Source organism: Colletes latitarsis, chromosome 6 (genome assembly GCF_051014445.1).
Source record: "Colletes latitarsis isolate SP2378_abdomen chromosome 6, iyColLati1, whole genome shotgun sequence".
In the NCBI taxonomy this organism is placed as follows: Eukaryota; Metazoa; Arthropoda; class Insecta; order Hymenoptera; family Colletidae; genus Colletes; species Colletes latitarsis.
The window spans coordinates 10,122,784-10,149,505 of NC_135139.1; the positions used below are offsets into that span (position 1 = coordinate 10,122,784).

Genomic DNA, 26,722 nt, shown 5'->3' on the forward strand with positions numbered 1-26,722 from the left:
AAGCGTCTGCAGGAAGTTGGCTCGAAAGTTGAACGTTTCGGGAGACGGGAATCAACGAACCCCGAAAAGGACGCGCATCAACCGTCTCCTGGTGTACGAAGACACCCTCCGTCAGTTTCACGATCACGGTTGGAGTCACCGTCGTTCGTTGTACGCCAGGCGGATAGGTATTCAACAGCACGTTCAGCGGTTTTCGGGGCGTCTATATACTTCGTCACTCGATAAGTCGCTTCAGCTGCCTATGGAGCAGCGAAATGAACCAGCAGCTTCGAGTGCGGGGCACAATGGCTGCGCACCGTCGACCCGCAGGATCGAACAGTGGTCGGGTGGGTTCTGGGGGGTTGGTAGCACCGCGACGCTGCGGAGGGCGATGGGGGATACGCCGGTTCTCGTATAAACGTAGAATATTGTCGCCGCACATCGAACCGAAATCCCTATCCGGGCGAGGAGAGTTGGCCCCGGTCCAGCTCGGAGAGCCGCCGGTGGGATCGTTGCCAAATCGCAGGTCCGGACTATCCCACCGATTGCACGAACAACCTACCGTCCACCTCCGCCGGCGTCTACCTCATCCTGCCCGCTCATCTACTCGCCCGGTTCCCTTCGGAGTTGCCCTCTCCAGATGACGCCCGGAACGAGAGAAGAAAAAATGTCGTCGCTGGGGAACCCGGGGAAAACGTGGATGGATAGCGGGCCGTGGATAAAGGATTCGCGGGGAAATAAACTGCGAGGTTGAAAAGGGAACGCGGCCGGGTTGGGAGCATTGGCAGCCCCCGGGAGGCGATTCGAACAAGCGTGTTTGAATTTAATAACCCGTTAAATGATCTATCGATACGGCCTAGCCAGGTCTCTGCAACATGGAAAACTGAACACGCGTGTGGGATACTTTAACAAAATTAAGTTTTTATTTATTTAACACTAGGTTTACGGTACGCGTCAATTTGACGCATTCAGATTCTAAACTTAACGTTATAGGACTCATAAATATTATTTGTTAGCAATTTATGTTGAATTGAATTGATGTAATGATATGGATGTATCCTCTAATTAAAAGAAAAACTGCATTTTAATGCAACTGTCAACGTAGCGAATTATAATAAAAATATGCGCAACGAGTGTCCGTAAACCTAGTGTTAAGGGGGTCTTCTACTGGAGGACGGTGTTCTTTTTTTTGTTTTCTGCTTTGCATTTTTTTTGTAAAGAAACTATGCAATTTCTTGCATCGGCGTTTTTTGTATATATTTGTCACTCTTTCAATAACATTTACAAATTTTTACAAATTATTTGAGGAATCGTGGAAATTAGTGGTAGTGCAGAGCCTCGTACGCAATCGCATACCCGAAATGAGTTCTCATGGCTTCCACGATTCCAGCTGTTCTGTTTGTTTAAAATAAAATAGGGGAAAAGATTCTTAATCAGGATAGATCGTTTTACGGCAGGTACTCTGTTTGTAAGGAAATTAACGCTATTGTTAAGCTTGTTTGCTGTGACGAATAATCTGATTATGGGGCCATTGTTAGCATAATTGATTCTATGTGTACAGATAAAAATATTGAAGTTTAAGGTAAATGTCTCTTTGGGATGTTGGAGGAAATGTGACTTGGTAAAGGTGAATAGTTTTTTTTTCTTTTTTTTTACAAGCTCTTAAGTGGATTTAAATATATCCAAACGTTGTTTTGCAAGCAAATCGTTGGATCTCATTTCTGGTGGTCGTCTTATGCATTTCTTATCTCTAGACTGCTGATTTTTATGAAAATTCACATCGTTATTTATAGAATTAATTAAATGGAAGCTTCGTAGAGGGTTGTCTCGACTTCTAAATGTAATAATTCGTATCTTACTTTAAGTATTACTTATATTTTTGCATGTTAAGTGCATTCTGCAGCTTTTTGAGAATTAAAATTTCTCATAAATTCATAAACATCAGCAGTCTACTTATCTTCTGTGTCAAAATTTATATTTTTGACCAGTTAAAATCATCTTTCGCAAGTATCTATGGACACAACACCATTGTTACATACTTCCTCAATTAATCGCTTATATCAGTACTCTATTGTTATTCAACAATAAAACTTGTTAGTGGAATAAAAAAGTATATAAATTATATCAAGTGTAACAACCGTGTAATTTAAATCTTGTGCATATTTGCTTAAACTTTTTGATCCTACATTTTTGTATTCTTTTCAATAAAAGAAAGACATTTTCACAAAGGCACAAATAGCAAAAAAATAGAATGGAAATTAGCCAGTCGAATTTAGTAAAGTGATGTGGCCAGTGTAAAATTAGAATCACTTAAATAATTAATTAGCTATTTTTATAAAAATGCTGCAATATCCCGTAATGGAGTATTCGTTTTCGATGAGAAATAGAGGTTCGATATAAAAAAAAAGAGAGACTGCACACAATTCACTGGAACGAGAAAGCTGAAAATGAAGATTGCGTGATACATTTCAACCGCAAAATTAAACGGGGAGGATGAAAATCTGATTGCCATCGCGATACGCGAAAACGGAAACCAGGTCTTCGTATCGACGATTATTTTGAAAGATATCGTTCCAGAGATAACTATAGAAACTAGGTCGAAACAATGCACTATTATGATCGATAAAAATCATGTTGTTATGGGGGTTGTTGGTTTAAACGTAAAAACTGTTATTTGGAAATTCATCGATAATATTTAATCCATTCTAAATTTTAATAGAAAGAAACAGACGGAATAAAATTAAACGAATGTGAAATTTTAAAGTAAAAAAACGAAAGGATCAAATGAAAATGGGATCGTAAAATGTTATTTTCAGATCGTCGTAGCGCCTGGAAAGGGGTCAATACCACTAATCGGACCGCGCAAGCCACTTATCAGCCCCTTAATTACTGCCCGTCGATTTTTAATCGTCATTAAGTCCCCTATTACGTGACGTCGCTAATAATAGATAATCCGGAGGTACACAGACGCAGCGATAATAGCAAGCCGGAATCAAGGAATCAGGATCGGTACGGGATTTAAGTTTCAATAGGGAGAACGCGTAGGATATACGGCCGTGAGCCGCGTAAATACGGCTTGAATTATGGAAATATGGCTCGTTCGAGAAACGTAAAACTAACGGGAACGTACGGGGATAGTTTCTCCGGTTAAGTCCGTACGGCGTGGAAGAATTTTCCGAAATTTACTCCTGCAGTTTATGCCAAGATGAAGCTGCTCCACCTGCACCTAGCCGCCGGAGCAAAGGGGAAAAGCGAAATAAAGACATTGTTAGTATACCGGTGCATGTACAATACCTGGAACTTGGTTATTTATTGATCGTTACTCCTGTGGAAACTGAGACCGTTGCAGAATGCATACTTATCGAACGCCGTTCGTTTCCCCGTGTAAGGATCCGATACGTTCTGATACAATTTCGGGTAGGAGGGCAATCGAACGTTTCTATGGAAGGAAATAGAAGGAGATTGCGCGGAAAATCGGGATCCAGTTTATCCCGCGACGCGATCGATTTCTGCCGAGAAATATATTTCTAATCGTCCACGGCACCGAAACTGTAATCTTTCCGATTTCGGATACGAGTTATTCTGTGGACGTTATAATAAAAGATTTAAACGCGTATCAAACGATTACTTTTGTGTACTTTCATCATAATAGTAAGTTCATCCATTGAGGTCACGCTTGATAAGCGTGCACTTTATGATGCATGAACTTTTACGCCGCGGTTCTAGAAACTAATCTATTCCCCTTTGAAAACACGTGGAACAATTAACCGTATAAACGATGCTTGGCAGTCTATCGTAATTAAAAGCTTCATCGCGGGCCATGCAGAATCGATCTCCGTTTCTCTGCGAAGATCTATTTATCGCTTTTTATTTCGTCCTTTTAGAGAATCGAGTTTTCTCGAAAGTAATGCACTCACGAGACGAGTAATGAAGAAAGATACTGCTCGGGATTGGGATAAATTAAAAACAATCGCACGAAAGAAATGGGCATTGTTTGTATTTAAAATAAAAGTTCTTTTCCATCTCGATAATACGCGAATGTAAAAAATATTGCAACTTGATTGGGTAATACGTTTAGAAAAAAAGAATTGACACGCATTGACAGTGGAAAATAGAAGTGGATAAAAATAGTGTGTTGCTTATTCATCTGGATGTAGTGACAGAAAAAGAATAGTTTCTAACAAATACAGTTCAGCTTTAATCTGAGAGAAGTATACAGGGTGTACAGCCACCTTTGGGAAAAATTTTAATGGGAAATTCTAGAGGCCAAAATAAGACGAAAATCAAGAATACCAATTTTTTGATGGAGGCTTCGTTAAAAAGTTATTAACGTTTAAAGTTGCATCTGTAGAACGGCAATCTACAAACAGCTGCGTGCGCACGATAGTGGTTCTCACTCAGAAAACTGTGAGGCTGTCGATGAGTCAGTAAGTGGAGTTTCTCATGCTGAGTGAGAACCATTATCGCGTGCACGCAGCTATTCGCAGATTGAGATTCTACAGGCGGAACTTTAAACATCAATATCTTTTTAACGAAGCTTCAATCAACGAATTTGTATTCTTGATTTTCGTTTTATTTTGGCCTGTAGAATCTCAGAGGTGGCTGAACACCCTGTATATCTTATAACTTCATTAAAAGTGTCCACACCTTTTACTTTATACTTGAGAAAGGATTAGAGTCATCCTCGCTAAATTAAAATTAAATTTTAAAAAGTCGATAATAATAATTGTACTAAACTGTTCCATTGTTCAGATAAAATCATAACGGTTAAAACAGTTTGCAAATACACGTTTTTCCATGAAATTAATAAGATACGTTGATAATCTTGATAATAGTTAGCCAAGCAATCTAGACACGGCTGTTAGTTTTAATTGAACAAGATAACCTAATGTTCAATCCGCTTCTCGGATGAAATTTCAACGGTGAATACGCTGCCAATTCGGAAATCCGTAACATTTCGCGTCCATTCAAAAGATTCTTGCTTTATCGAATAGACCCGTGAAAATTGTTTTAGCAAAAATCTCCCGCTGGCGCGCAGTCAGCCATACCGAATTCGTTTTTCTTGCCGCAGAGTTTTAGGAAACGTCGAGTCTTCTCGCGGAATGTGATATGCACGTTTGAATTTACTTGGACGAAAGTCTCGCCACGGTGCTTCCTGCGGTCGGGCCATTTCCGTGTGTTCACCTACGTTTAAACGGGAACCAAAGTGAATCTACCGATTTCTTTTCGTGAACGCGCAAAAATGTTCTGGAATCGAATCGGAGTATCGTCACGGAATATATTATATTTGAAAAATAAAAGAAAACTTTCAAAATTGTTACGATTATAATGCTTTAAAAAATATTTTAGTCTCCTTAAAAATATATTATTTTATATAATAATACTTAAAGTCGTAGTGGAAAAATGAGCAGTATGTTTTGTATTCGTGCACGGCGAATACGTGTAATTGACCCGCCTTTGCATACGATGAATATAATGAGCCACTTTTTGGATAGTGCCCACTCAACAGCCACTCTGTCATTGCTTTGAAAGGGACCAAGGGATGCCAGATTTAATAGTGAATGCTGAAAGTAGTCCGGTTCCTTTTACGGATAAAATGTTTTAAAGACCAGTAGTTTGTCAAATGAAGGAAATCAGAATTCATGGATCACTGGTACGTTTAAGGGATCCAGACAGTCAGAAAATCGATTTTTTTTTCGAAAGTAATACTATTCAGAAATGAAATGCTTAAGTTTCATGACGTTGTGGTGAAAAATAAGGATTTGGGAGATGAAAATGGCAAAACAAAGGCCCAAAATAATTCGATGGCGAGGCCTCAGTATAAACCTGCAAAAACTTCTAATTTCCAGAAAAAATTAATTTTGATTTTTGTTAATATTTGAATAGGTTCAGTGCAAAGCAGGGGTTATTCTGAGTATTTTGCTATTTGGTACGTTCGATTCGATTCGTCTGGAGAAGAGAAATCACTGCAAAATGAAAATAATTTGACATTTGTTTAAGCTCGCATGGTTGCTCGACAACATTTTACAATAAAAAATTTGTATTCAAGGTGTTCGATTAAATAATTGTAATAGTATGGTCGAAGTTTTATTAGAAATTACGAATGGATCATTTTGAGAACTTTGGTAGTTCTAGTGTTAAAAGTATCCATTCCTTTTACTTTGTGGTTGGGAAAGGATTAGAGTCATCCTCGCTAAACTACCGTTCGCCAGAATTTAGTCAGGAATCTCCATTTCCATATCGTTTCCAATAGGCCGTTCAGGGCTGCTATCATAACTATAAAGTCTGTCGTGTTTTCAAAGGAATCCACCCTGCTCGAACTTATCTAGCAAAAAGGCTCGGAGAGCTCGTGGATCAACGGTATTCCCTCGATTAAACTTCCCTCTGGTCGATTTCGAGCCGCCACATCACTTTCCTCGTAAACTCCCGCGTGTGTCGCGGCAGAGGGAAATGCAGCAAAGGGGTGTGGGGAATACGCGAAGGGAAGAAAAACCGAGAGGGATCGCGATCCTCGTGTTGCGCGTGGCTCACCGTTACGGTCTCCATCGGGTGGACTAAAAACAGTCGTTTGAAACCGGAGAATTTGACAAATATCGTCAGGCTTTGTCGTTGAAACGAATCACCTAAAGATTCAAAAGAAAGAACTCACGCTAAAAAGTTTTCAACATTGTGGTATCGACACTTTCCAATAACTAGTAGCTCAAAATCTTCAAAAAAGAGCTTTTCAGATTTATATACTGGACACTATATAACCAATGATAATTGTTTACAATAAAATATCTGACACGGTGACGATGATGATATCCAAAGTTAAAAGTAAAATTATTGCTTGCATAAACGAAACAGTTGGGGGTCAGTTGTGACTCAACGAGACCAACCGAGGGTTCTAATTTACGAACGAAACGTGTAATAAAATTTACGTAGAGGAGTGTGGAAAGTGTCGAGTTCGAGGACTGAAACAACTGATCTTAGACTAAAAATTTCTTCCCAGAAACGAACTTCTCAGTGCCACCATAGGCACTCGGAACGTTCAGGGGAGACTCGTGAGCGGAACTCGGTGGTTCGTTCGACTTTTTCAACTCGAGACACCCCCGAGCGACAACACGGCAATCTAAAGGAGCACCGCATAGGGAAAACAGACGAACGTTTGCTTGCCCTTTCGACGTTTCTATCCCCCGCTACTCGCAGCTTTCGTTCACCCCTGCGCCCACGAAAGTGTTTTCACCATCGTGTGCCATGCTGCTTCTCGCCGCGGCTTATTAAAGTAAGGAGCAGCGTGCTCGTAAACACGCCGATGTTTTCGAAACGTGAATCCTCCGAGAACTGCTACGGATACTGGGTGAGTCGAAAGCGTGGATGATTGTGAAACAAAAAATTGTGAAACAAAAAATTCACGGTTTTCAACATTCAATTCGAAAGTGTCGATATAAAATGACATAAAATGCTAATGGGGAAATTGTGAAACGAAAAATTCACGGTTTTCAACATTCAATTCGAAAGTGTGGATATAACATGACTGGCTAATGGGGAAATTGTGAAACGTTGTTTCACATTGTGAAAATTGTTGTTCTAACAATTAATTCGAAAACGCTTCTGCGGCGAAATGGAACGTGTGGCGATAATTCGAACAATTGGAATAGCTCCATGGAATTCGTGGGACAAATGAAACTTAAACTAGTAACTATTTTGCACTTCCTCGACCAAATAGTTGCGCGTCTTCTGCCTTCCCGGTATTTGTAATACTACTCTGTATGTACGACAGTAATAGTGGTATCTATGTACATAACGTTTCACTGGAACACCTATAATTGAACAAAGCGTGTTGCACTATGTATTATCAACCACTTAAAACCCTACTACATTCAAATGCGATACGAAAACTAGACAAGACTATTGTTTGCTTAACTTTAGTACCTCTCGACAATCTTGCAAAGTTGTGGATATATGATTCCCCCTAGAAAATTTATTTGATATTTTACAATTTTTATTCATGTTAAATTATACAGGATGTTCGGCCAACCAACGTTTAAAGTTCCGCCTAGTACTGAATTTTTTTCTCGAAAGTAGGTAGGATTTCAACGGTATGTCTAATGACCAAAAATGATTCTAATTGACCCCTGCAACCGAAAATAATTTTTCCAGAAAGATTTGAAATCTTTTTTTTTCGCCGAAAAATTTAAGCACCTACCCCCTGTCGATTTTTTTTAAAAATTAGTTTTTCATTTTTGATAATTTTATTTGACGCCCTACAGAAAAGTTGTCTAATACTTTTTTGTAAATACCCATGAGCTCTACTTCAGAAAAAAGTTTCATTGAAATATATTCACTATCGTAGGAGTTATGGCTGTTTGAAAATTGAACCATTTTTATGGGGTTTTTCTCATTTTGCGGGGTCAAGGACCAACTTTTCGAATATTTTTGCGATTTGTACATATTCTCCATCAAAATACGCGTAGTTTGGTTTTTTAAACATTAAAATCGTCCAATCCGTTCAGAAGTTATGACGTTTTAAAGATTCGCATAAAAATTCGGGCCGACATTTCTGGTCAGAAATTATATTTTCGGTAAACAATTTTTTTCTCGAAAATGCGTAGGATTTCGGGGGTATGTGTATTCACCAAAAATGTTTGGAATTGACCCCCGGAACTGAAAATAATTTTTTTAGAACGATTTTAAATATTTCAATTTCGCCGAAAAATTTCAGGGAAAAATGTGATGTATGGTCAGACATTGTATTTTCGGTAATGAATTTTTTTCTCGAAAGTGCGTAGGATTTCGGGGGTATATGTATTTACCAAACATGATTGTAATTGACCCCTGCAATCAAAAATAATTTTTTTAGGACGGTTTGAAATTTTTTTTTTCCGTCGAAAAATTTCACACCTTCCCGAATTTTTTTCTCGAAAGTGGCTAGGATTTCGGGGATATGTGTATTCACCAAAAATGATTGTAATTGACCTCCGCAACCGAAAATAATTGTTCCGTGAATGATTTGAAATTTCTTAATTTAATTTTTTAATAATTTCTTAACGAAGCGTCAATCAAGAAATTGATATTCTTAATTTTCGTCTTATTTTCCTCTAGAATCTCCCATTAAAATTTTTCCCAGGGGTGTCCAAACACCCTATATAATTGTTATACCAAAACTTTACTTTATCTGGATGATAACAGCGAATTGATTGTCATTTATAATACAAAAGAGCACGACAGATATTTATTCCCGTATCTCTATACAAATTTGTGAGCGAAATGTTAATTAATTCTGCTTCCTATAGCAGCTACTCTGTAATATTGAATCAGGCCCATAACTGGAGCCAAGTAAAATTGTTCCCGCTGCCACCGCAGGATGATTCCAACGGAAACATCCCTTACAGATGACATTCATGAATCTTTGAACGCCCTGCACGAAAGTTTGCCAAATGCTCTCAAAGATTTCCGAGGTCCCTGCGATCCCCGTGTACATTCGTCCCCGATGTATTGGCGAGGACTTTTAACACGAGGCTATCGGGCCAGGGCGAAAACATTTTGTTACGTAACATTGGGAAGAAAACTCGTGTGGACATTTAGAAAGCACCGACTCGGAAAACATATTTCGAAAGGAACTCGGACTGAAATTCCAAACGAAAACACTCGCGGACGAAACTCCGCGCAAAGTTTCTTCCGGCATCGGTACATTGATTCGATCGGGAAAAGAACAATCCAATTGACTTTGGACATTTTATTATTATTTCTTATCTCGAATCGCATCAGCGACGAAACGCTATCAACAGTTCTACTAGAAAACTAGGAAGATAAACCATGACGGAAATAATCTTCAATCAAACTTTATGAAATATTTTTCCAGCTTTCTTTTCATGTTCGTAGAGTGTGTTGTGTATTAAAAATTTTAGAAAGCACGCTAATTCAGCGGGGATAAAAACAATTATCGTGGCACGTAAGGGACTCGACCTCGTAACATTGGCGAACCCTCGACTGCGACTGTCTATTCATCCGCTCGAGTGTTTTCGTGATCAAGGATCCGCAGCTTTATTAAAGCAAGGAGAGTATTTACTAGAAACTGCTCTAGTAAGCGCGATGGTACTTCGAAAGTGGTGTTCCCGCTTTGACGAAACGAACAACAATTTGCACTCGCGAAGTCGGCGCATTTCCGCGCCGTTGATCATCTTTGCAGCCACGCCTTCAAATTTCCCTCCCGAATTCGTAATTATACGATTACGCTTTGCACGCGCGACTGTAAAGCGCCTTTCGACCGCGTCTATCTACTGTTCCCTCCGACAAATTTCGAGCAGTTATCTAGCTATTTATATAGAGAAAACGATTTTCACGGGTTCTAAGAAACTCAGAATCGTTATTTACCCCGAAGACGATAGTTTTGCTTGAAAATGAAATTAATACGGGATAATCTTTAACCAATACTTAAACCAGGTTCGTTGCGGCGAATCGATAGCACGACGAAAAAGAATCACCGCGACGACGAGAAATTACCACATTTATGGAAATTTCTTATTAGCTCGACTAAGTCATTCAGAGTTTTCACCGTGTGATTTCTTAAGCTGATAAAAAGTAGGACGGACGCCCTTTAGAACGTAACTTTCCTAGCGAAATTAGCTTTAGTTTCCCAGAAAGTTTACTGCTAGTAATAAACTCGTAATCCCCGTGCAACAAAAATTGAGAAATTTGTAAACATGACGGTTAACGACTAATGGCCGTTGTAAAAGAGAAAAACCGATATGGAAAGCACGGTGAGCTAAATCCCACCCGGGGAAACTAACTTCATTTCTTTCGAGATCTAGAGCGACCCTGCGAACTAAAAAGGAGACTGAAAGCCCAACGACGCGATCGTTGGTCAGCCATTTCTATCAGAGCGAAATTGAAATATAGAAATTCACCGTTCGCTGAATCGCAACAATAAATTGTCAGCAATAGCGAAGATTACCGTCCTTCGATTTCACTCGCAGTAACGAAGGGACGCCGAGTCTGACATTTCATTCAATGTTTTATAGAACGCAAATTACCCTTCCTCCGCTGCTAATGTCCTTGGAGAATGGCTACATTAATGGTTTTTAGCTTCGTTCGCGCGGAATTAACGAGAAGGTGACGGAAAACTTCCTTTTACGTTTCCTTTCAACGCCTCCATTCAGTCCCCTCCCCCCTCCTCCCGGATCACGTTTCTTTAACGTTATTGTTCCCCAGGAATTTTTAATATTAATGTCCATCAGCGCTGACCTCCCCTCCCTGCTGCACGGGCGATTTGAAACGGTCGTGATTTAAAAGCTAACGCTCAAGACACGGCTCGTGTCGCGCAAACTATGCATTCAGGACGAATTTGAATTTAAGATCGGTTTCAAGCTCTTTGTGAAACCGACCCTTAGTTTTATCTGCGCGAGGAGAACCACGGGGGACTCGTTTGACGATCCTCTTTAACGTCATATTCGAACCTGTACTTTCCACCGATCGCTCTTTTTCATTCAACAGCCCTCTCTTTGTTTTATGAAACTTTCTGTATTATGATTTGTTGGTCAGTTTAGTCCGTAATATTTTATGAAGTCTGAATTTAACATAATATGTGAAACGTAAACAACATTTTCTGCGTCAAATATTAAATAAAAGTTGGAATTTGAATAACAGAATAAAGTTACTTTTGAAATTAAATAAAATCTAACTGGAAATTATTTAACAACTAAATTTCGAAATACACGTAGAAAACAGCATAAATTATAGCGGCTGTTATATCCCTCGGTTGAGAGACGAAGACCTTTAAAACGAATTTTGTTTCAAAGCGACATATAAATAGTTTCGGAGAAAACCGTTATTTACGAAAAAAAGCTTATAATGATACGAACACTCTGTATATAAATTTTAACTCATTTTCAATTAAATAAATAAACTATGATCCAGCGTTTATTGGATACCGATTATATAATCGATAGAAATTGCTGAAACTTCTTTGAGTGCATAGCATCAAAGTAGATGTCCAAACAAACATAGAAGACAGCATAAATAATAATTGTTGATATATTCATTGGATAGAGAATGAAATATCCTTTAAAATGAGTGTTCATTCATGTCGATAGCTTAATTAATTCCGAAGATATAACGATTTTTATTTCAAGTCGATCGCGTGGTTCGAAGCTTTGTTTACTTTTTATTGTTTACGTCGCGAGGTCAATGAACTTCCACTATGGCCTTGTCAAGGTCGTTGACCGCACGTGCTCGTAGTAGAAACATTACGTCACTCGGTCACGTTTATCACGACTCATATCTCTCTAATTAGTACAGAAGTTTGTTTTAATACTTTTTTCTCTGTTTTTGGACGACTCTAGAATAACCTAAGTAGAATATTCCGTACTAAATCCGACAACAATATCACGAACTAATTCAGTCGGATCAAACTTGTATTAAGTATTTTGGTATTCTTATAAAATGAAAGAATCAACTAAATTCGATATAAACTTATGGGACGACCTAATATTTCACTTTGAATAGGGATCGAATATTAACCCTTCATCTCTGCTATTATTGATAAAAATAAAATTCGAAATCTGTGTGTGTGTGATTCTCCTAAAACGATTAGTTGCTCAATTTCAATAGAAACTTAAACTTAAAATGGCAACAATTACAATGCTGTCCACTCGTTCCTAAAAACCTGCATATTTTCTATCTGAAATATTCTAACTTTTTGTTAACTTCAAACTTCAAATCTCAAGACAGACTAAAACTTTGTGTGTACATAAAGTTCAATTTTCATTGTAGAACAAAAATGATACATCATAGTATTATTCAATTTAATAGATAGTATAATTCTCTGGATCGTCCCGGTTTTGGTGCACTACGAATTAATGGGTTAATTAATGCACACAGAATGAAAATGGACGGAAACACAAATTACCAATTGACAGTATTGCTAATATTGAATATTCTCGATTTGAACTATGCATTAACGAATACTCAACTTAAGGATGCACCCTCGGAATAAATTTCTAACTTTCATCGTGGATGTTACTAGGAATAAAATTCACCCACTTGGTAATGCGTTGACTAATGAAACATTACGGGTAATTTTCAATTAGACCCGATATCTGAAAATGTTACCAACGCTTTGCGCGCGGGAGTGGTCGCACTGACGCGAAAAGAACATATTTTCTCGCGTACGCGACCAAGGTAATTGATATTGCGCCATACCGTTAACGTCATTCGGCCCCATTATACCAGTTGGTGCTCAGATTAATATTAACACCTTATTACCGCCCTCCTGAATAACATTACAATTTCTCGCGCTCGCGACGTACCCGAACTGTTATTTTTACAAGGATAAGTAATTTTATAACGCGCGTCACGCGGCACCGGACGCGAAATTGTTATTACCTCTTAACGAGGTATCGCATTAACATCGTAGAACACCGAGCCGCCGCTACTTCCTAACTAATAACCGTTGATTAACAATTTCTGGTTTCCAACAAGTATTCGGAGATTGTAATTGGTCGGGACACCACGTGCAGTCTTTAATCCTTAACGAGACAGTGGCACGGCGTGCATCGCCTGTTCAATTAGCGACTAGAAAGTTGAAGTTCTGTTAATTGAATTGTCGTGTATGAAGGGATACGAATCGGAACTTAAATAGAACTTCCAATATTTCGAACACTATTCGCTTTAAAATAGACAGTATCGAGAAAGGCTTGTTTCCTATCGAAGTGTTTAATATGTTGTTTTAAATATCATTTAATAAATATTATTGAGTGGAAGATATTTGAAATTACGAATATTCCCTCAAAATTTGAACAAGGTTTACGTCGATGGATCAATAATGGCTGGGGATAATATCAACGAATGTGAAAATATTGATTATGTAATAACTCAATTATGAAAGCATGCCAATCACCATTTTGTAATGTATTTTGTCCATTGAGCTTTTCAATTAATATATTTCGTAGTATTATATTATCATATTTAAAACTGATATTAAGACTATCAGCCGAGCCAAGCAAATGTTTATTAGATGGTGTTAGCCATCCAATTTTGATCATCCTTTCGTTATTCGTCAAGTGATAAATCTCCAATTTTAACTTTCGTAATTTCCATCAATATTGAATTTTAATCTCACGTGACCTGAATATGCATGTGTGTACACCGTAACATGTTTATTTATAGCTTGTTTATGTAAGTACAAATGTGTCCATTCACTTTTAATTCTCGATACCAGCTTTCGAATAACGAGTTTCTCTTCTATTATATTTTTTTAAATTATATATTGTATTATTCTATAAACGACTTAAATTATATAGCAGTTTAATAAATATTTGCTTAATACGACCAACAACTTCGATAATGAGATTAACAAAACGTGTAGAAAACATAAACTTTGGCACTGTACAAATATTTGCAAAATTAACTTTAAATGAAATGAAAATTGATAAAATGTACCATGTGAAATTTTACTCTGAGTTTATCTATCTTTTCTTACATGGAGACTGCATGACGTGTTAATTTTATTCCCTTTTTTATTATTTATTATGTATTATCATACTCGATTCGTATTCGTTTAGTCACATAATTACATAAAATAGAATTTTTCTATAAGCTGTGAAATACTTTAAATTTCGTCTACAAGTATAATATTGTACTTTAAGTATACAGGTTGTTCGGCCACCCCTGAGAAATATTTTAATGGGGGATTCTAGAGGCCAAAATAAGATGAAAATCAAGAATACCAATTTGTTGACGAAGGCTTCGTTAAAAAGTTATTAACAATTAAATTCAAAAATTTCAAATCGCTATGGAAAAATTATTTTCGGCTGCAGGGCTGAATTACAATCATTTTTGGTGAATACACATACCCCCGAAATCCTACCCACTTTCGAAAAAAAAATTCGAGTAGGTACTGAAATTTTTAGATGAAATTAAAAAATTTCAAATCATACCAAAAAAATTATATTTAGTTACAGTGGGCAATTACAATCATTTTTAGTCATTATACATACCCCCGAAATTCTACTCAGTTTCGAGAAAAAAATTCCTTACCGAAAATCTAATTTCTGGCCAGAAATGTCTGCCCGAATTTTCATGCGAATCTTTAAAACGTCATAATTTCTGAACGGATTGGACGATTTTAATGTTTAAAAAACCAAACTACGCGTATTTTGATGAAGAATATGTACAAATCGCAAAAATATTCGAAAAGTTAGTCCTTGACCCCGCAAAATGAGAAAAACCCCATAAAAATGGACCAATTTTAAAACAGCCATAACTCCTACAATAGTCAATATATTTCAATGAAACTTTTTTCTGAGGTAGAGCTTATGGGTACCTACAAAAAAGTATTAGACAACTTTTCTGTAGGGCGTCAAACAAAATTATTAAAAATGAAAAAGGGATTTTTAAGAAAAATCGACAGGGGGTAGCTGCCTAAATTTTTCGACGAAAAAAAAAATTTTTAATTAATTCTAAAAAAATTATTTTCGGTTGAGGGGGTCAATTACAATAATTTTTGGTGAATAGACATACCCCCGAAATCCTACCTACTTTCGAGAAAAAAATTCGAGGTGTGAAATTTCTCGACAAAATTAAAAAATTTCAAATCGTTCTGGAAAAATTATTTTCGGTTGCAAGGGTCAATTACAATAATTTTTGGTGAATAGACCTACCCTCGAAATCCTACTCCCTTTCTGGAAAAAAATTCAGTACGGGCGGAACTTTAAACGTTAATAACTTTTTAAGGAAGCCTCCATCAACAAATTAGTATTCTTGATTTTCGTCTTATTTTGACCTCTAGAATCTCACATTAAAATTTTTCCCAGGGTTGGCCGAACACCCTGTATACAGTAGTATTAGAAAGTAGCACTAGTAAGTAAGCCTGGTTGTTAGATTTTTAATTGTGGAAAAGGTATTTCTCAAGAACATCCTGCAAAATAGAATAAATCAATTCAAAAAATAAAAATTCAATCTGGCTATCGTTAGGAAGCCTTTTTCTAATTATTGTAGAATATGGGTAAACTGGAATAAATAATTTATATAAAAGTAGAGAACTCAAACAGCTACAGTTACAATATTCCAACCACTATGCCTTCGAATTCTTTATAGATTGATATCACACTTACTTAGTTTCGAAATCACGATTAACAAGAAACTAACGATCATCAGATCATTCTTTAATTATTGTAGAATATAAGTAAAATGGAATAAATAATTTATAGAAAAGTGGAGAACTCAAACAGCTACAGTTACAATATCCCAACCACTATGCCTTCGAATTCTTTATAAATTAATATCACACTTAATTAGTTTCGAAATTACGATTAACAAGAAACTAACGATCATCATTCTTTGACGCGAATTAACATAGTCGAGAGGTTAATTCCCCGTCACGCTGTAAATTGAAAATGGCGGTAGCGACGATCGTGCTCCGGCGAGAATCGATGGTCTCGATGAACGTGTTAAATTAACCAAATAAAAGTGCCGTACGACGGGAGGTTGCTTTATCGAGTAATTTACAATTATTCCAACAGAATCGACCAGCGACATCACGGAAGGTATTTACGCCGGGGAGCGTGCGAGGCTGGTTTATGGAGTGTTTACGACTCCGGTGAACTCGATCGGCGGTTCAGCGGTCTGTGCGTTCTCCATGAACAGCGTCCTCGATGTCTTCCAAGGTGCGTTCAAAGAACAGGAGACCATAAACAGCAATTGGCTGCGAGTACTTCCGGAAAGGGTACCGGAACCCAGGCCGGGGGCATGCGTGAACGACTCCAGGACGCTTCCAGACGTGACTGTGAACTTTGTTAAAGCGCACCCCCTCATGGACGACGCGGTTCAGTCCTTCTTCTTATTACCTGTGATAACCAAAGTCAGCTTCAAGTGAGTCTTTTACGCTAAATTTTATAAAATCCAACCTACTTACGCCTGACATCCTTTTAAAACAGAACCTTGTTGAAACTTTCTTTTATTATAAATGCGTTATGCCTAAATTATCTGAGTTAACACTTTGACTGCCACATTTGACTTCGACTTGTTCACTTTCGAACTAAAACAGTTCTCAAGCTGATATATTAAAGGAAATAAGTTTGAATGGGATTCGTGAATTTTAGTTACGAATATAATTACTAAGAAAAATTTTAATTTATGCAGTTTACAATTGTCTAAGATCAAAGCTCTGGTCTCGAAAGAAATTTTACAGTCAATGTATTAAAGAATTATTATTCCTGTTTCTTTTTTCACATTTCTCCACGCAACGGAATATCAACCGTCGACAATTAAAGCAAATAGTACATATAGTTACAGATTTACCAAAGTCGCTGTAGATTCTCAGGTGAAGGCTCTGGACGGAAAGGCCTACGACATCCTCTACATAGGAACAGGTAAGCAACGACGAACAAAAGCGCCACCGCGGGAGTCAATTAACATAATTTTATAATTATCCCGTAGACGACGGCCGAGTTCTCAAAGCGCTAAACACCCGCGCGCCGGATTCCATGAGCAACGTTGGCCAGGTTATCGTCAGCGACGTTCAGGTTCTGAAATACGGTAAGCTGCCCGAAAATATCCGCGCCTTTTTGCCCGTAAATAACACGGTCTTCGTAAAATTCGATCGCGCGCGTCTGATAACCGTCAACCCAATTACAATGCAAAGCAGGGTGTTTCCGGACGACGTTCGAACGCGAATCTGAATTTCAATCCTCAAAAAAAAAATTTAATTAATCCCCCGCTGAATTATGTGCGTTCGTATGACACGCGATCCTATTCTTCCCGCGTAAAAAAAAAAGGAAAAAAAGAGGAGAAATACGCGCAATTTTTTCGTCGACTTCCACGCGAAAACAAAAGGGAAAAGGAATCGAACGTCGTTCGCTCTTCGACTCGATGGACGGAACTGTCACGGACTCGCGAGCAAATATTCGATCGTTCGTACGATTTATTCTACCGCGAAAATTTATATTTCACGCGTCGAGACGGGTAATTCGAGCAAAACTAGCAGACTCGGGCGAACGTTTCACGGAAAACATTTACGCTTTGTTACGTAAAACGTTTCGCTCTTTCGGAAACTGCTAGATCCAACGTTTCTCGTGACATTTATTTTTCTCGAGGTTTTATCTGGAGAATGGATTTTTGAGACAGTTAACTTTCACGGGTTTAATAATGATAAAAAATTTAATTTTTTTCAGGTCAAGCGATCAAGGATCTTTTAGTGGTCCATCTGGCCGGCGAGGCGAGCAAGTTAGTCGTGTTCGCGGACTCCGAAATTCGTGCCATTCCGCTTTACCATTGCGACGCGCCGGCAGCAGTCACCTGCGCATCCTGCGTGGCTCTTCAGGATCCCCATTGTGCCTGGGACGCCACCAAAAATCTCTGCGTGGCCGTGTCGACGAAACTCCACGACAGCGACGCGGACAAAACCCTGTTCCAGAACATAACAAACGGGAAGCACAAAGGCTGCGGCTACGAACTAGGTAATTATCATTAATGCAACTTTTCCTTGTTAGAATACAAACGTTCAGAACTGATTTCTTCCGAAACGTTGTACGACGCACACTTGTCGCTCGCTTGAATTCTCTTCTTTTGTTCTCCTTGAAACAAACACCGTTATTCCGAACACTCGGTGATGATCTGTTCGTTCGAATCTTAAAACACGGACGATTCTAGAAACTGCATGACGTATTTTCTGCCTCTAAACGAAAGCATAGAATTATAGATCGCGTTACTAATTTTATAAATCAAAATACGAAGGAACTTGTCGAAGATAATCTTGTTTGTATTATTTATAGCGAAACGTTTTCTGACCAAAAGGTGTGAGAATGTTTAATCCGGAAATAATTGCGTGAAATAACTTTCGTTGTAACGTGGAGCTTACGGGGTAATGGAAATTACACGTTTTAGGTACTAGTTTGTACTAGTAGTGTATACAATGTACACGGGAAGTTGTTCTTCGATGAAGGATGTTTTCGATTGTCATCGAAATAACTAGCTTAGAACTTCGAATGCTGAAATTCCGTACGGTGTTTCGTAATTGAAATTTGAAATAATTTGTACATCCCGGATAATTGTAACCGTGACACCCATGTACCCAGGTAATTATTTAAATGTCAAGTGATTCTCAATTTAAAGGGAACACTAGAATTGGGCAAATTTTCGTTCGTAAAATTCTTAAATTATAATCCATTAACAGATTTCAAATCTGTATTCGTTGTTCGTGAATAGAATTTGCTCTGGGAAATACGACAGAGATAGGCAAAGTTTTATCCGAATAACAGATAACCGATAAAACCAATGCAACAATTTATTCATTGTGAAACATTCAATTCTACAATGAATATTTTTAATTTTACGCCGTATCTTTTATTCGTTAATCGAAATTTGTATCCGGATTAGCTAAAGGCGTAACCTGTTCCTTCTCAACGAGGTTTTAACTATTCGTGAAACGTCAGATAGCGCTATGCACAACATTATTCTTCTTTCATAACGACTCGTACGACCTGTTGCGTAGATTATATACAACAGAATGCACTCGCAAAACGCGATGATAGATGCTTAATACATAATATCTAGTCCATTGCATTGATAAGCTACTTGACAAGTTAAATATCACGGAAACAATAGTCAGAATATTATTATTTCATAACCATTCATGACAAAATTTGTTTTCAGAGCAATCTTCTCTTTCACACAATAAATAAGAAAAAATATACTTCGATAGTAGTCACAACAAATTTCAAGAAACAAGATATACTGGAAACGAGTAGTGATTATAACGAATGACAAAGCAAGTCATTTTGATCCCCTTGGAAGATCTAGTGTAGTCCTCAAATGAATCTTGATATTTTTAATTGAACGTAATCCTCAAAGTCTGCCACGTTCTTAGTTCATTTGAACAATTCTTACAAAGAAAACTCTTGTCCCAAGAGTCTGCGGAGCACAGTTTTAAGAATCCCGTTCCGCAAGACTCGAAATTCCGCTCTTTCGACGCAGTGCTCCGCGACGTTAAGTATCCCGTTTCTCAAAACAATTCGCGCAACAGCGGAGCCCTAGTTAGCTTCATTTCGATGTAAGAAGTTGCATGTCCCGACTGCAGGCCCGGATACAGTCAGCCAAAGAGGAAGTTTGCAAAGTTTTCGTTCTCCCGGGCCAGGCGGTTCCGTTTAGGTAGGTTCTCGCGAGTTTAGGGTAGCACGATTGTTAGAAAGCTATGCACGATACTCCACGATGGATCATCCAGAAGCTTCTTCGTTCGTTCAACGACCGTGACGGCGACTCGACTACTTATTGTTAGCAACGAGGACGCTTTATTCCGTCACTTTTTCGCGTACGCAGCTCCCGCGAGAGATGCCTGGAGGAAAGTCATCCGTAAGAATTCAACGCGCCACGATTTCTGATCGGTTCCACGATCAGCTCGAGGAAGTTTCCACGGAAGAATTTCATCCGAGGACCAACCGTTTAGAAACAGGAATTTTCAATGCCCCTTTCACGATCCCGAATACAGTTAGAAATCCAGTCTCGCTCGACCTGCTTCTCCGGAACGGATCCTCGTGAATTTGCGACTGGTAGAACTCGTAATTATTGCATTTCTTCTTTGTTGAATTCGAAAACGATGTTCAACCCTATGAGTCGTAGTAGCGCATGCCGCCATTTTGGTTTCGTCTTGTTGAAATTAAATTCTGTGTGTTTGAGACTACGTTTTTTGTACAAAACTGGTGATAGTAGATCTTGTAATTATTGCATTTCTTCTTTGTTCAATTCGAAAACGATGTTCAATCCTTTGAGTCATAGTACCACGCGCCGCCATTTTGGTCTCATCTTATAGAAATCAAATTCTCTGGTTCTAAGACAAATTTTCAGTAGAAAAAGGTGGTAGTAGATCTTGTAATTATTGCATATCTTGTTTGTTTAATTAGAAGACGATATTCAACTCTTTGAGTCGTAGTATCACGCGCCGCCATTTTGGTCTCATCTTATAGAAATCAAATTCTATGGTCCTAAGACAAGTTTTCGATAGAAAACAAATGGTAGTAGAACTTGTAACTATTGCACTTCTTCTTTGTTCAATTAGAAAACAATATTCAACCCTTTGAATCGTAGTAGCACTCGCCGCCATTTTGATTCCATCTTATCGAAATTAAATTCCATCGTTTTGGGTCTTGTTTTCGAGTTGAAATTTTGCAGGGATTATTTTTGCACGAATTGGAACGATTCTGCGATGTGCAAGCAAAGATTTTGGACGAAGAGAAGTTGTTCGACCTCGTCTCCTAAAATTGTGTCATACGGTGGACTTGGTCGCCATTTATATTTCGTAGCGCGTTATATCAGTCGCCATCGATTTTCCGCTTTAATCAAATTCGCATCGCGATCGTTTCTTCGTCCAATGGACCATAATGCCCGTTTAGTCGCGTCGCGAAGCATACTTCGATCTTCTCTTCCGTTTTTCGTCCCGCGACGACTTCCGGACGTCGACGTTGGGATTTTTGCCCCGATGGCCGGGTGTTTGGCCGATGAATGGCCGGGGTTGCCGCACACCACGACGCTCGCGATTCACTTTTTGCGACCAGAGACACGGTCGAAGGGTATGTAGATGCGATAGCCCCGGCTATCGTGCCGATGGGAATGCATCCTGGAATCGATTTATGACATTCGACACGGTGTACAACACAGTCACGGTGGTATACAAGCTGCTTCGGGGGATAGATTGGAATTTATGCATCGGTTTATATCGTCCGATACCGCCGCTAACGAGCGTTGCTTCGCCGTTCCGCCAGCGGCAAAAGTTGTCGATGAAGACCATAAGGCGATCTTTAACGCTTTGACGGCCGCTGTCGTGTATACGTGACTTTACCAGTCGTGCATCATCGTCATCATTCCCTCGACTTATTACTTTTGTTGGAAATTCAAATTTCATCTCCTATACTAATTATTAGACTGTGGATGTTTATGTATGTATAAATATGTATCAGTAATATGCCAAAATATACAGGAATATGCAAAATATATCCAAATATGTTCAAATAATTTTATTGCTTAAACATTATAATAGTCAATTATATAATTTAAATTACAATATGTTACGAATATCTTTTCAATGTTGTCAAGAGCTAGTTGATGACGTTTATCGCTTAAAGTCAATTTATAAGTTGAGAACGAACGCTCAACATTACAAGATGTGATTGGGACATATTGGAATTTGCTGAAGTATCATGATTTAACAAATCGTGATAATAATCGCATAAAATTCGTTTCTGTAGAATCTATCTGCCAAGAATATTTCAGAATTACTCGTAGCATCTATGAACTGGTACCATTAATGATTCACTATAGGTAAACACGAGATGTATAAATAGCTATGTTGTCATTTCTGCCATAACTATCGTATACAAACGTTGAATTAGTAGATTGAAATAGATGTTCAGAACTCCATCTGAGCATTAATTTTATGAAAAGAAATGCAACAAACATATATAACATATACAAAATATGTAAAAAAAAATATATTTTTGAAGACCTCTAATGATGAAACAAACTTTCATTTATTTTCTAGAAACATATGCATTGGCATAAACATCCGCAGTCTACTGATGATAGTATCCCAACTTTTGTTTTTGGAATTGCTTGTAATAATACTTTTAACATCTTATGTCTCACTTTGGTCTTCAATATTGGTATAAAAAATTGTTTCAAACTGTTCGAATCGTTCTCTAAAACAGTTGATAGTCGATCGACTTAGAGTGAAACAAACTAGTTATAGTTTCTAATGAAAGTTTCTGAGGTTGAAGAGATACACGAAGATAGCGATGATCCCTCTTTGGGTAAGATGTTATCGTTCAACGGAACTTAGATTCGCAATTACGATAATCGTTCGCAGTTGGACTTCTTTCTTCTTAGAATGGTTGCACTTTCGCTGTTCTGAACCGTGGCCAAAGTGCAAAGGAAAGCTCTATGAACGGAAGTCACGCTTTCATTTGCGACCGCAAATGGAGCAACCGCAAGTAGCGCTACCCCTCCGCGTTGTGCCATTTCGTTCGCTTGACCGCTAATGGAACGGATTTTTCTTTTTTTTATTTCGCAACCGCCCTAGAAACGACCACAAATGGCGCGATGCGCGGTTTTCACGCATCGAGCCGACGTGGGTCACCGGTGAGTCACTATCCGCGAAATGATAAATTAAATTTCGATCGACGTTTAATTTTTCCTAGACTCGTATCAGACAGCTTCGAGCTCTCACGTTTTTCGGAAACGATTGTACGACGATGTTAAAACGTGCTACGAAAGCAAGTTTGACCCGCCAGCCTTTTATTGGGACCATGAATTATCTAAGAGGCGGAATTGCACGGAACTTACCGCGTTTACGGGGCCATCGCGGAAGAAAGTTGCCTCTTAAGGTACTCAGCGTTATTACACATAACTTCGAACGCAAGGAGCATCCTTCGGATACAGTGTGCCCGTACGCGACAAGATAGAAGTCGAACATCGACGTAACGAGTCGTGCTTGCGGCGAGCCAACGGCGTTATTAAATCCGCACGAAACGGATTAACCCGGCGAGATTCGTATCGCGGGACCGCCAATTAATTTTAATCAGCCGTAATGGGTTTTCGACGCTCGATGATCGCGAACAGCTGCTTAATTATTCGCGAAAAAAATTCCCGTAGCGAAGAATACCTCGCGAGACCGCCTCCGAAATTGTTCGTTGGAAACTTATGTACGTTCCGTTCTCAATGGTCGACGCAATTAAAAATCCCAACGAGCGTGCATTGTTTATTAGCGAGGTACCAGGCACCTAATTAGGATGACTAAAAGATCATAAATGCGTACGAAGCGAATCAGATCAGACCATTCTTCGTTCCACGACATTTGACGATTAATTGCCCGAAACATTGTACGATCTTGTTTTTTCATTATCCTCGATAATCTCGATGTTCTGCGTGTACGGAAAACATTGCACCATTTTTCGAATTAAATGAAATAAATAAATTTTCTTTGTCATGTGTTTTGGATCGAATAGTTGTTAGAAGAGTTCTGCGAATTAATCTTCTAAAACAGCTAAAAATTACACCAGTACTTTTTAAGATACTCGAATATTTCAAGTTGCTTAAGAGGGGAAACCACTGTAAGGAATTGGAAAGATCGAAATTTTTTTGATTTGACCACCTGAAATATTCGCAAAAATGGCGAAGTTGCAGTAACTGCTCTTCATTTCAATACATTCGTTTGAAGCTCTTTTATTATTTCTACTGCGGTTAAGTTTTCATACGAATGGGAATATTTAGTCTAAAGCGATAAGTGGTGTGTATTTGTATCAAGCGGATGAGGCTTTAAACGCGTTTTTATCAAAACCAGCTTTTTTAAACTGGGTGGCTCAATAATTCAGTCAATTTTCATCCGATTTACTCAGAATTTTTTACGGTGATTTCTAATACTATTCTCTTCAGTTTCGCGTACGGAATTTTCGATCGAATAATTAGTTTCTACATGGTGTTAAAAGAAATATTAACTTTTTCACAGATTTTTGAGATCTCTCTTGAAAGATTCACCATTTTATAATAAATTTTTATAAACCCCTACGTACTTATAGCTACTGTCTTATATTTTAACCCATTGACTGCCAGGCAAATTTAGAGTATCTTGCCTTGGGAGCCAAGATTTTATTTTAAAGAAAACATGAAATTTTCCAAAATATAATAATACTATGTTACAGATTTAGTATTGAAATGGCATTTACAATAATTTTTATTGAAAAAAAAACACTACGAGATATCTCGTAGTTCGCAGTGAATGGATTATGATAGTATGATTTACAACAAATTTTCGGAGGCCCCTCACGCCGGTTGCTATTATGTCTATAATAATTAATATTTTTATAAGAAATTTTTACAAAAAGTAGTTGAAGAAACATTCTTTCGAACCCATTAAATATTTATTAGAAAAAGTTTCAAAGTTACCCTTAAAAAAATTCTTGAAAATTGCTTTTATTCTCAGCCGTTACAGTGGTTTCCACCATTAAAAAGTGTTTCGCGTATGTTGTATTTGTTTCTTAATATTTGTCGCGAAGCGTGTGCGCCGGTATCAACGAGGAGATTTTGCCAGCGGAAAGTGTGCTCGATTCCCTAGTATTTTGTCAGGAAACGCAAGAACGCGCGGCGCTTATCACCGAGACGCGTATAATTTTCTTCGTCCGCAGACGTGCTTCGATAAACTCGTAGCGGAATAATTTCTAACTGTACAAAACCTATTCCGCCGTGCACCTTATCATGCACACAGGTTGGTCGACTAACAAGCATTAGTCGCACGGAACCGGTACGACGTACGGTTCTTGGATTTTTCCGCGGCCCGTTGTAGAGATCTCGCTGTACCCGTCATTGAAATTCCGTGTAAGAAGTGTTCGCCATAAAATGGATACTGCACGGTGCACGGGATATACGAGAAGCGATTTAAACGTTGCAAATTAGTACAGTGTTCGGTTGAAGTTTGTATCGCCCCGATAGAAGCCCACAGAGCCGTGTGTATTTAGCGTCAACGACTCGTTCGAAAAACAAATTACCGCGGTACATGGCGAGCGACGAAGATTAAAACAATTCCGACGCCGCGACGACTGCGGTTATTAACTTGCGACTCTAACGCTTTTATTTTACTGTTCTGACTCGCGCTGTTGCGATGAACACGTTTCCTTTACGAAACAGCGTTCAACAATCTGTAGAAAGTATCACGACTGGTAGGGTGTTTAAGCTTCCTGGTACGACGGTCTGAGCAAGTAGAACTCCTAAAATTAATGGTTTTCTTGTCCACTGAATGTGAGTTGAAAGATTCACGTGGTCGTTTTAAGTGCTGTTTTTCTATTAATATTAACCACCTTTTTAATAACTTACCCATCGTATTGTACACAGGATGAGGCACTTTACTCACCATTTTTCAGCCCCTTTCGATGGTCTGGCAAAAAAGCGTTTCGAAGTTAAATTGCAGTTGCTTAAATTTAAAAACAATTTGATTTTCGACAAAAAATTAAGGTCACTATTGCATTTTTAAATGAAACTAGGTATGTTTAATTTCATAGTATTGTAGGCGACGTCGAGACGAATTCAACGACCTGTTACACTCTCTGACCTTCAGATGACATTGAAAGAAAAATTGCCATGAATCGATTACCACAATATTTGAAATTATTCGACGATACGTAACTATAATACTATGAAATTAAGAATATCTAATTTCATTTAAAAATACAACAGTGCCCTTAATTATTTTATCGAAAATCAATTTGTTTTTAAATTTAAGCAACTGCACTTTCTTGTCGGTTAAATACTGATTAACTTCGATGGGAAACATTTTTTTGTCAGACCATTAAAAGGGGCTGAAAAATCGTGGATACTAATTTGTGCCTCACCCTGTATATAATTCACACATCTTTGGGATCTAAGAAATGATGTGTCATCGATATACTTTGGGTCCCGGAACGATACAAAAATTTGGCCATTTTTTATGATATCTCCTTCCTAAAAATAAAAATAGTACAAACAGGTCGATTAAAATTCTGTCGTTGGAAGTAAAGTCGTAAATCATGGTCCTTAAATAGGCAACGATTTAATAATCGGACAACGAAATCAGAAAAGGCGGATTAACGTATCGTTTCTGATGGTCTCCCTTCGTTCGTTGACCGCGACAGCTACTTACAATTAGTTTTACCCTTTCACCGTCACCCATACTTAACGCTCCTCACATACTCCGCCATGATCTCTCACTGCTAACGACCAACTCATGCCCACTTCGTGTGCCCACATA

The 26,722-nt window shown here is 38.3% G+C and overlaps 1 protein-coding gene across 3 annotated transcripts in view; it reads left to right on the forward strand.

The window, feature by feature from the left end:
• The window catches only part of LOC143343015 (semaphorin-1A), a 455,004-nt gene that overhangs the window by 423,297 nt on the left and 4,985 nt on the right, over window positions 1–26,722 (forward strand). For 2 of the 3 annotated variants that reach the window (XM_076767469.1, XM_076767471.1), the window contains exons 10-13: window positions 16,482–16,830; window positions 17,239–17,330; window positions 17,398–17,496; window positions 18,132–18,416. In XM_076767469.1, the coding sequence (XP_076623584.1) occupies window positions 16,482–16,830; window positions 17,239–17,330; window positions 17,398–17,496; window positions 18,132–18,416 (825 nt within the window). The remainder of the gene's footprint in view (window positions 1–16,481; window positions 16,831–17,238; window positions 17,331–17,397; window positions 17,497–18,131; window positions 18,417–26,722) is intronic. The other variant, XM_076767470.1, reaches the window with a different exon arrangement.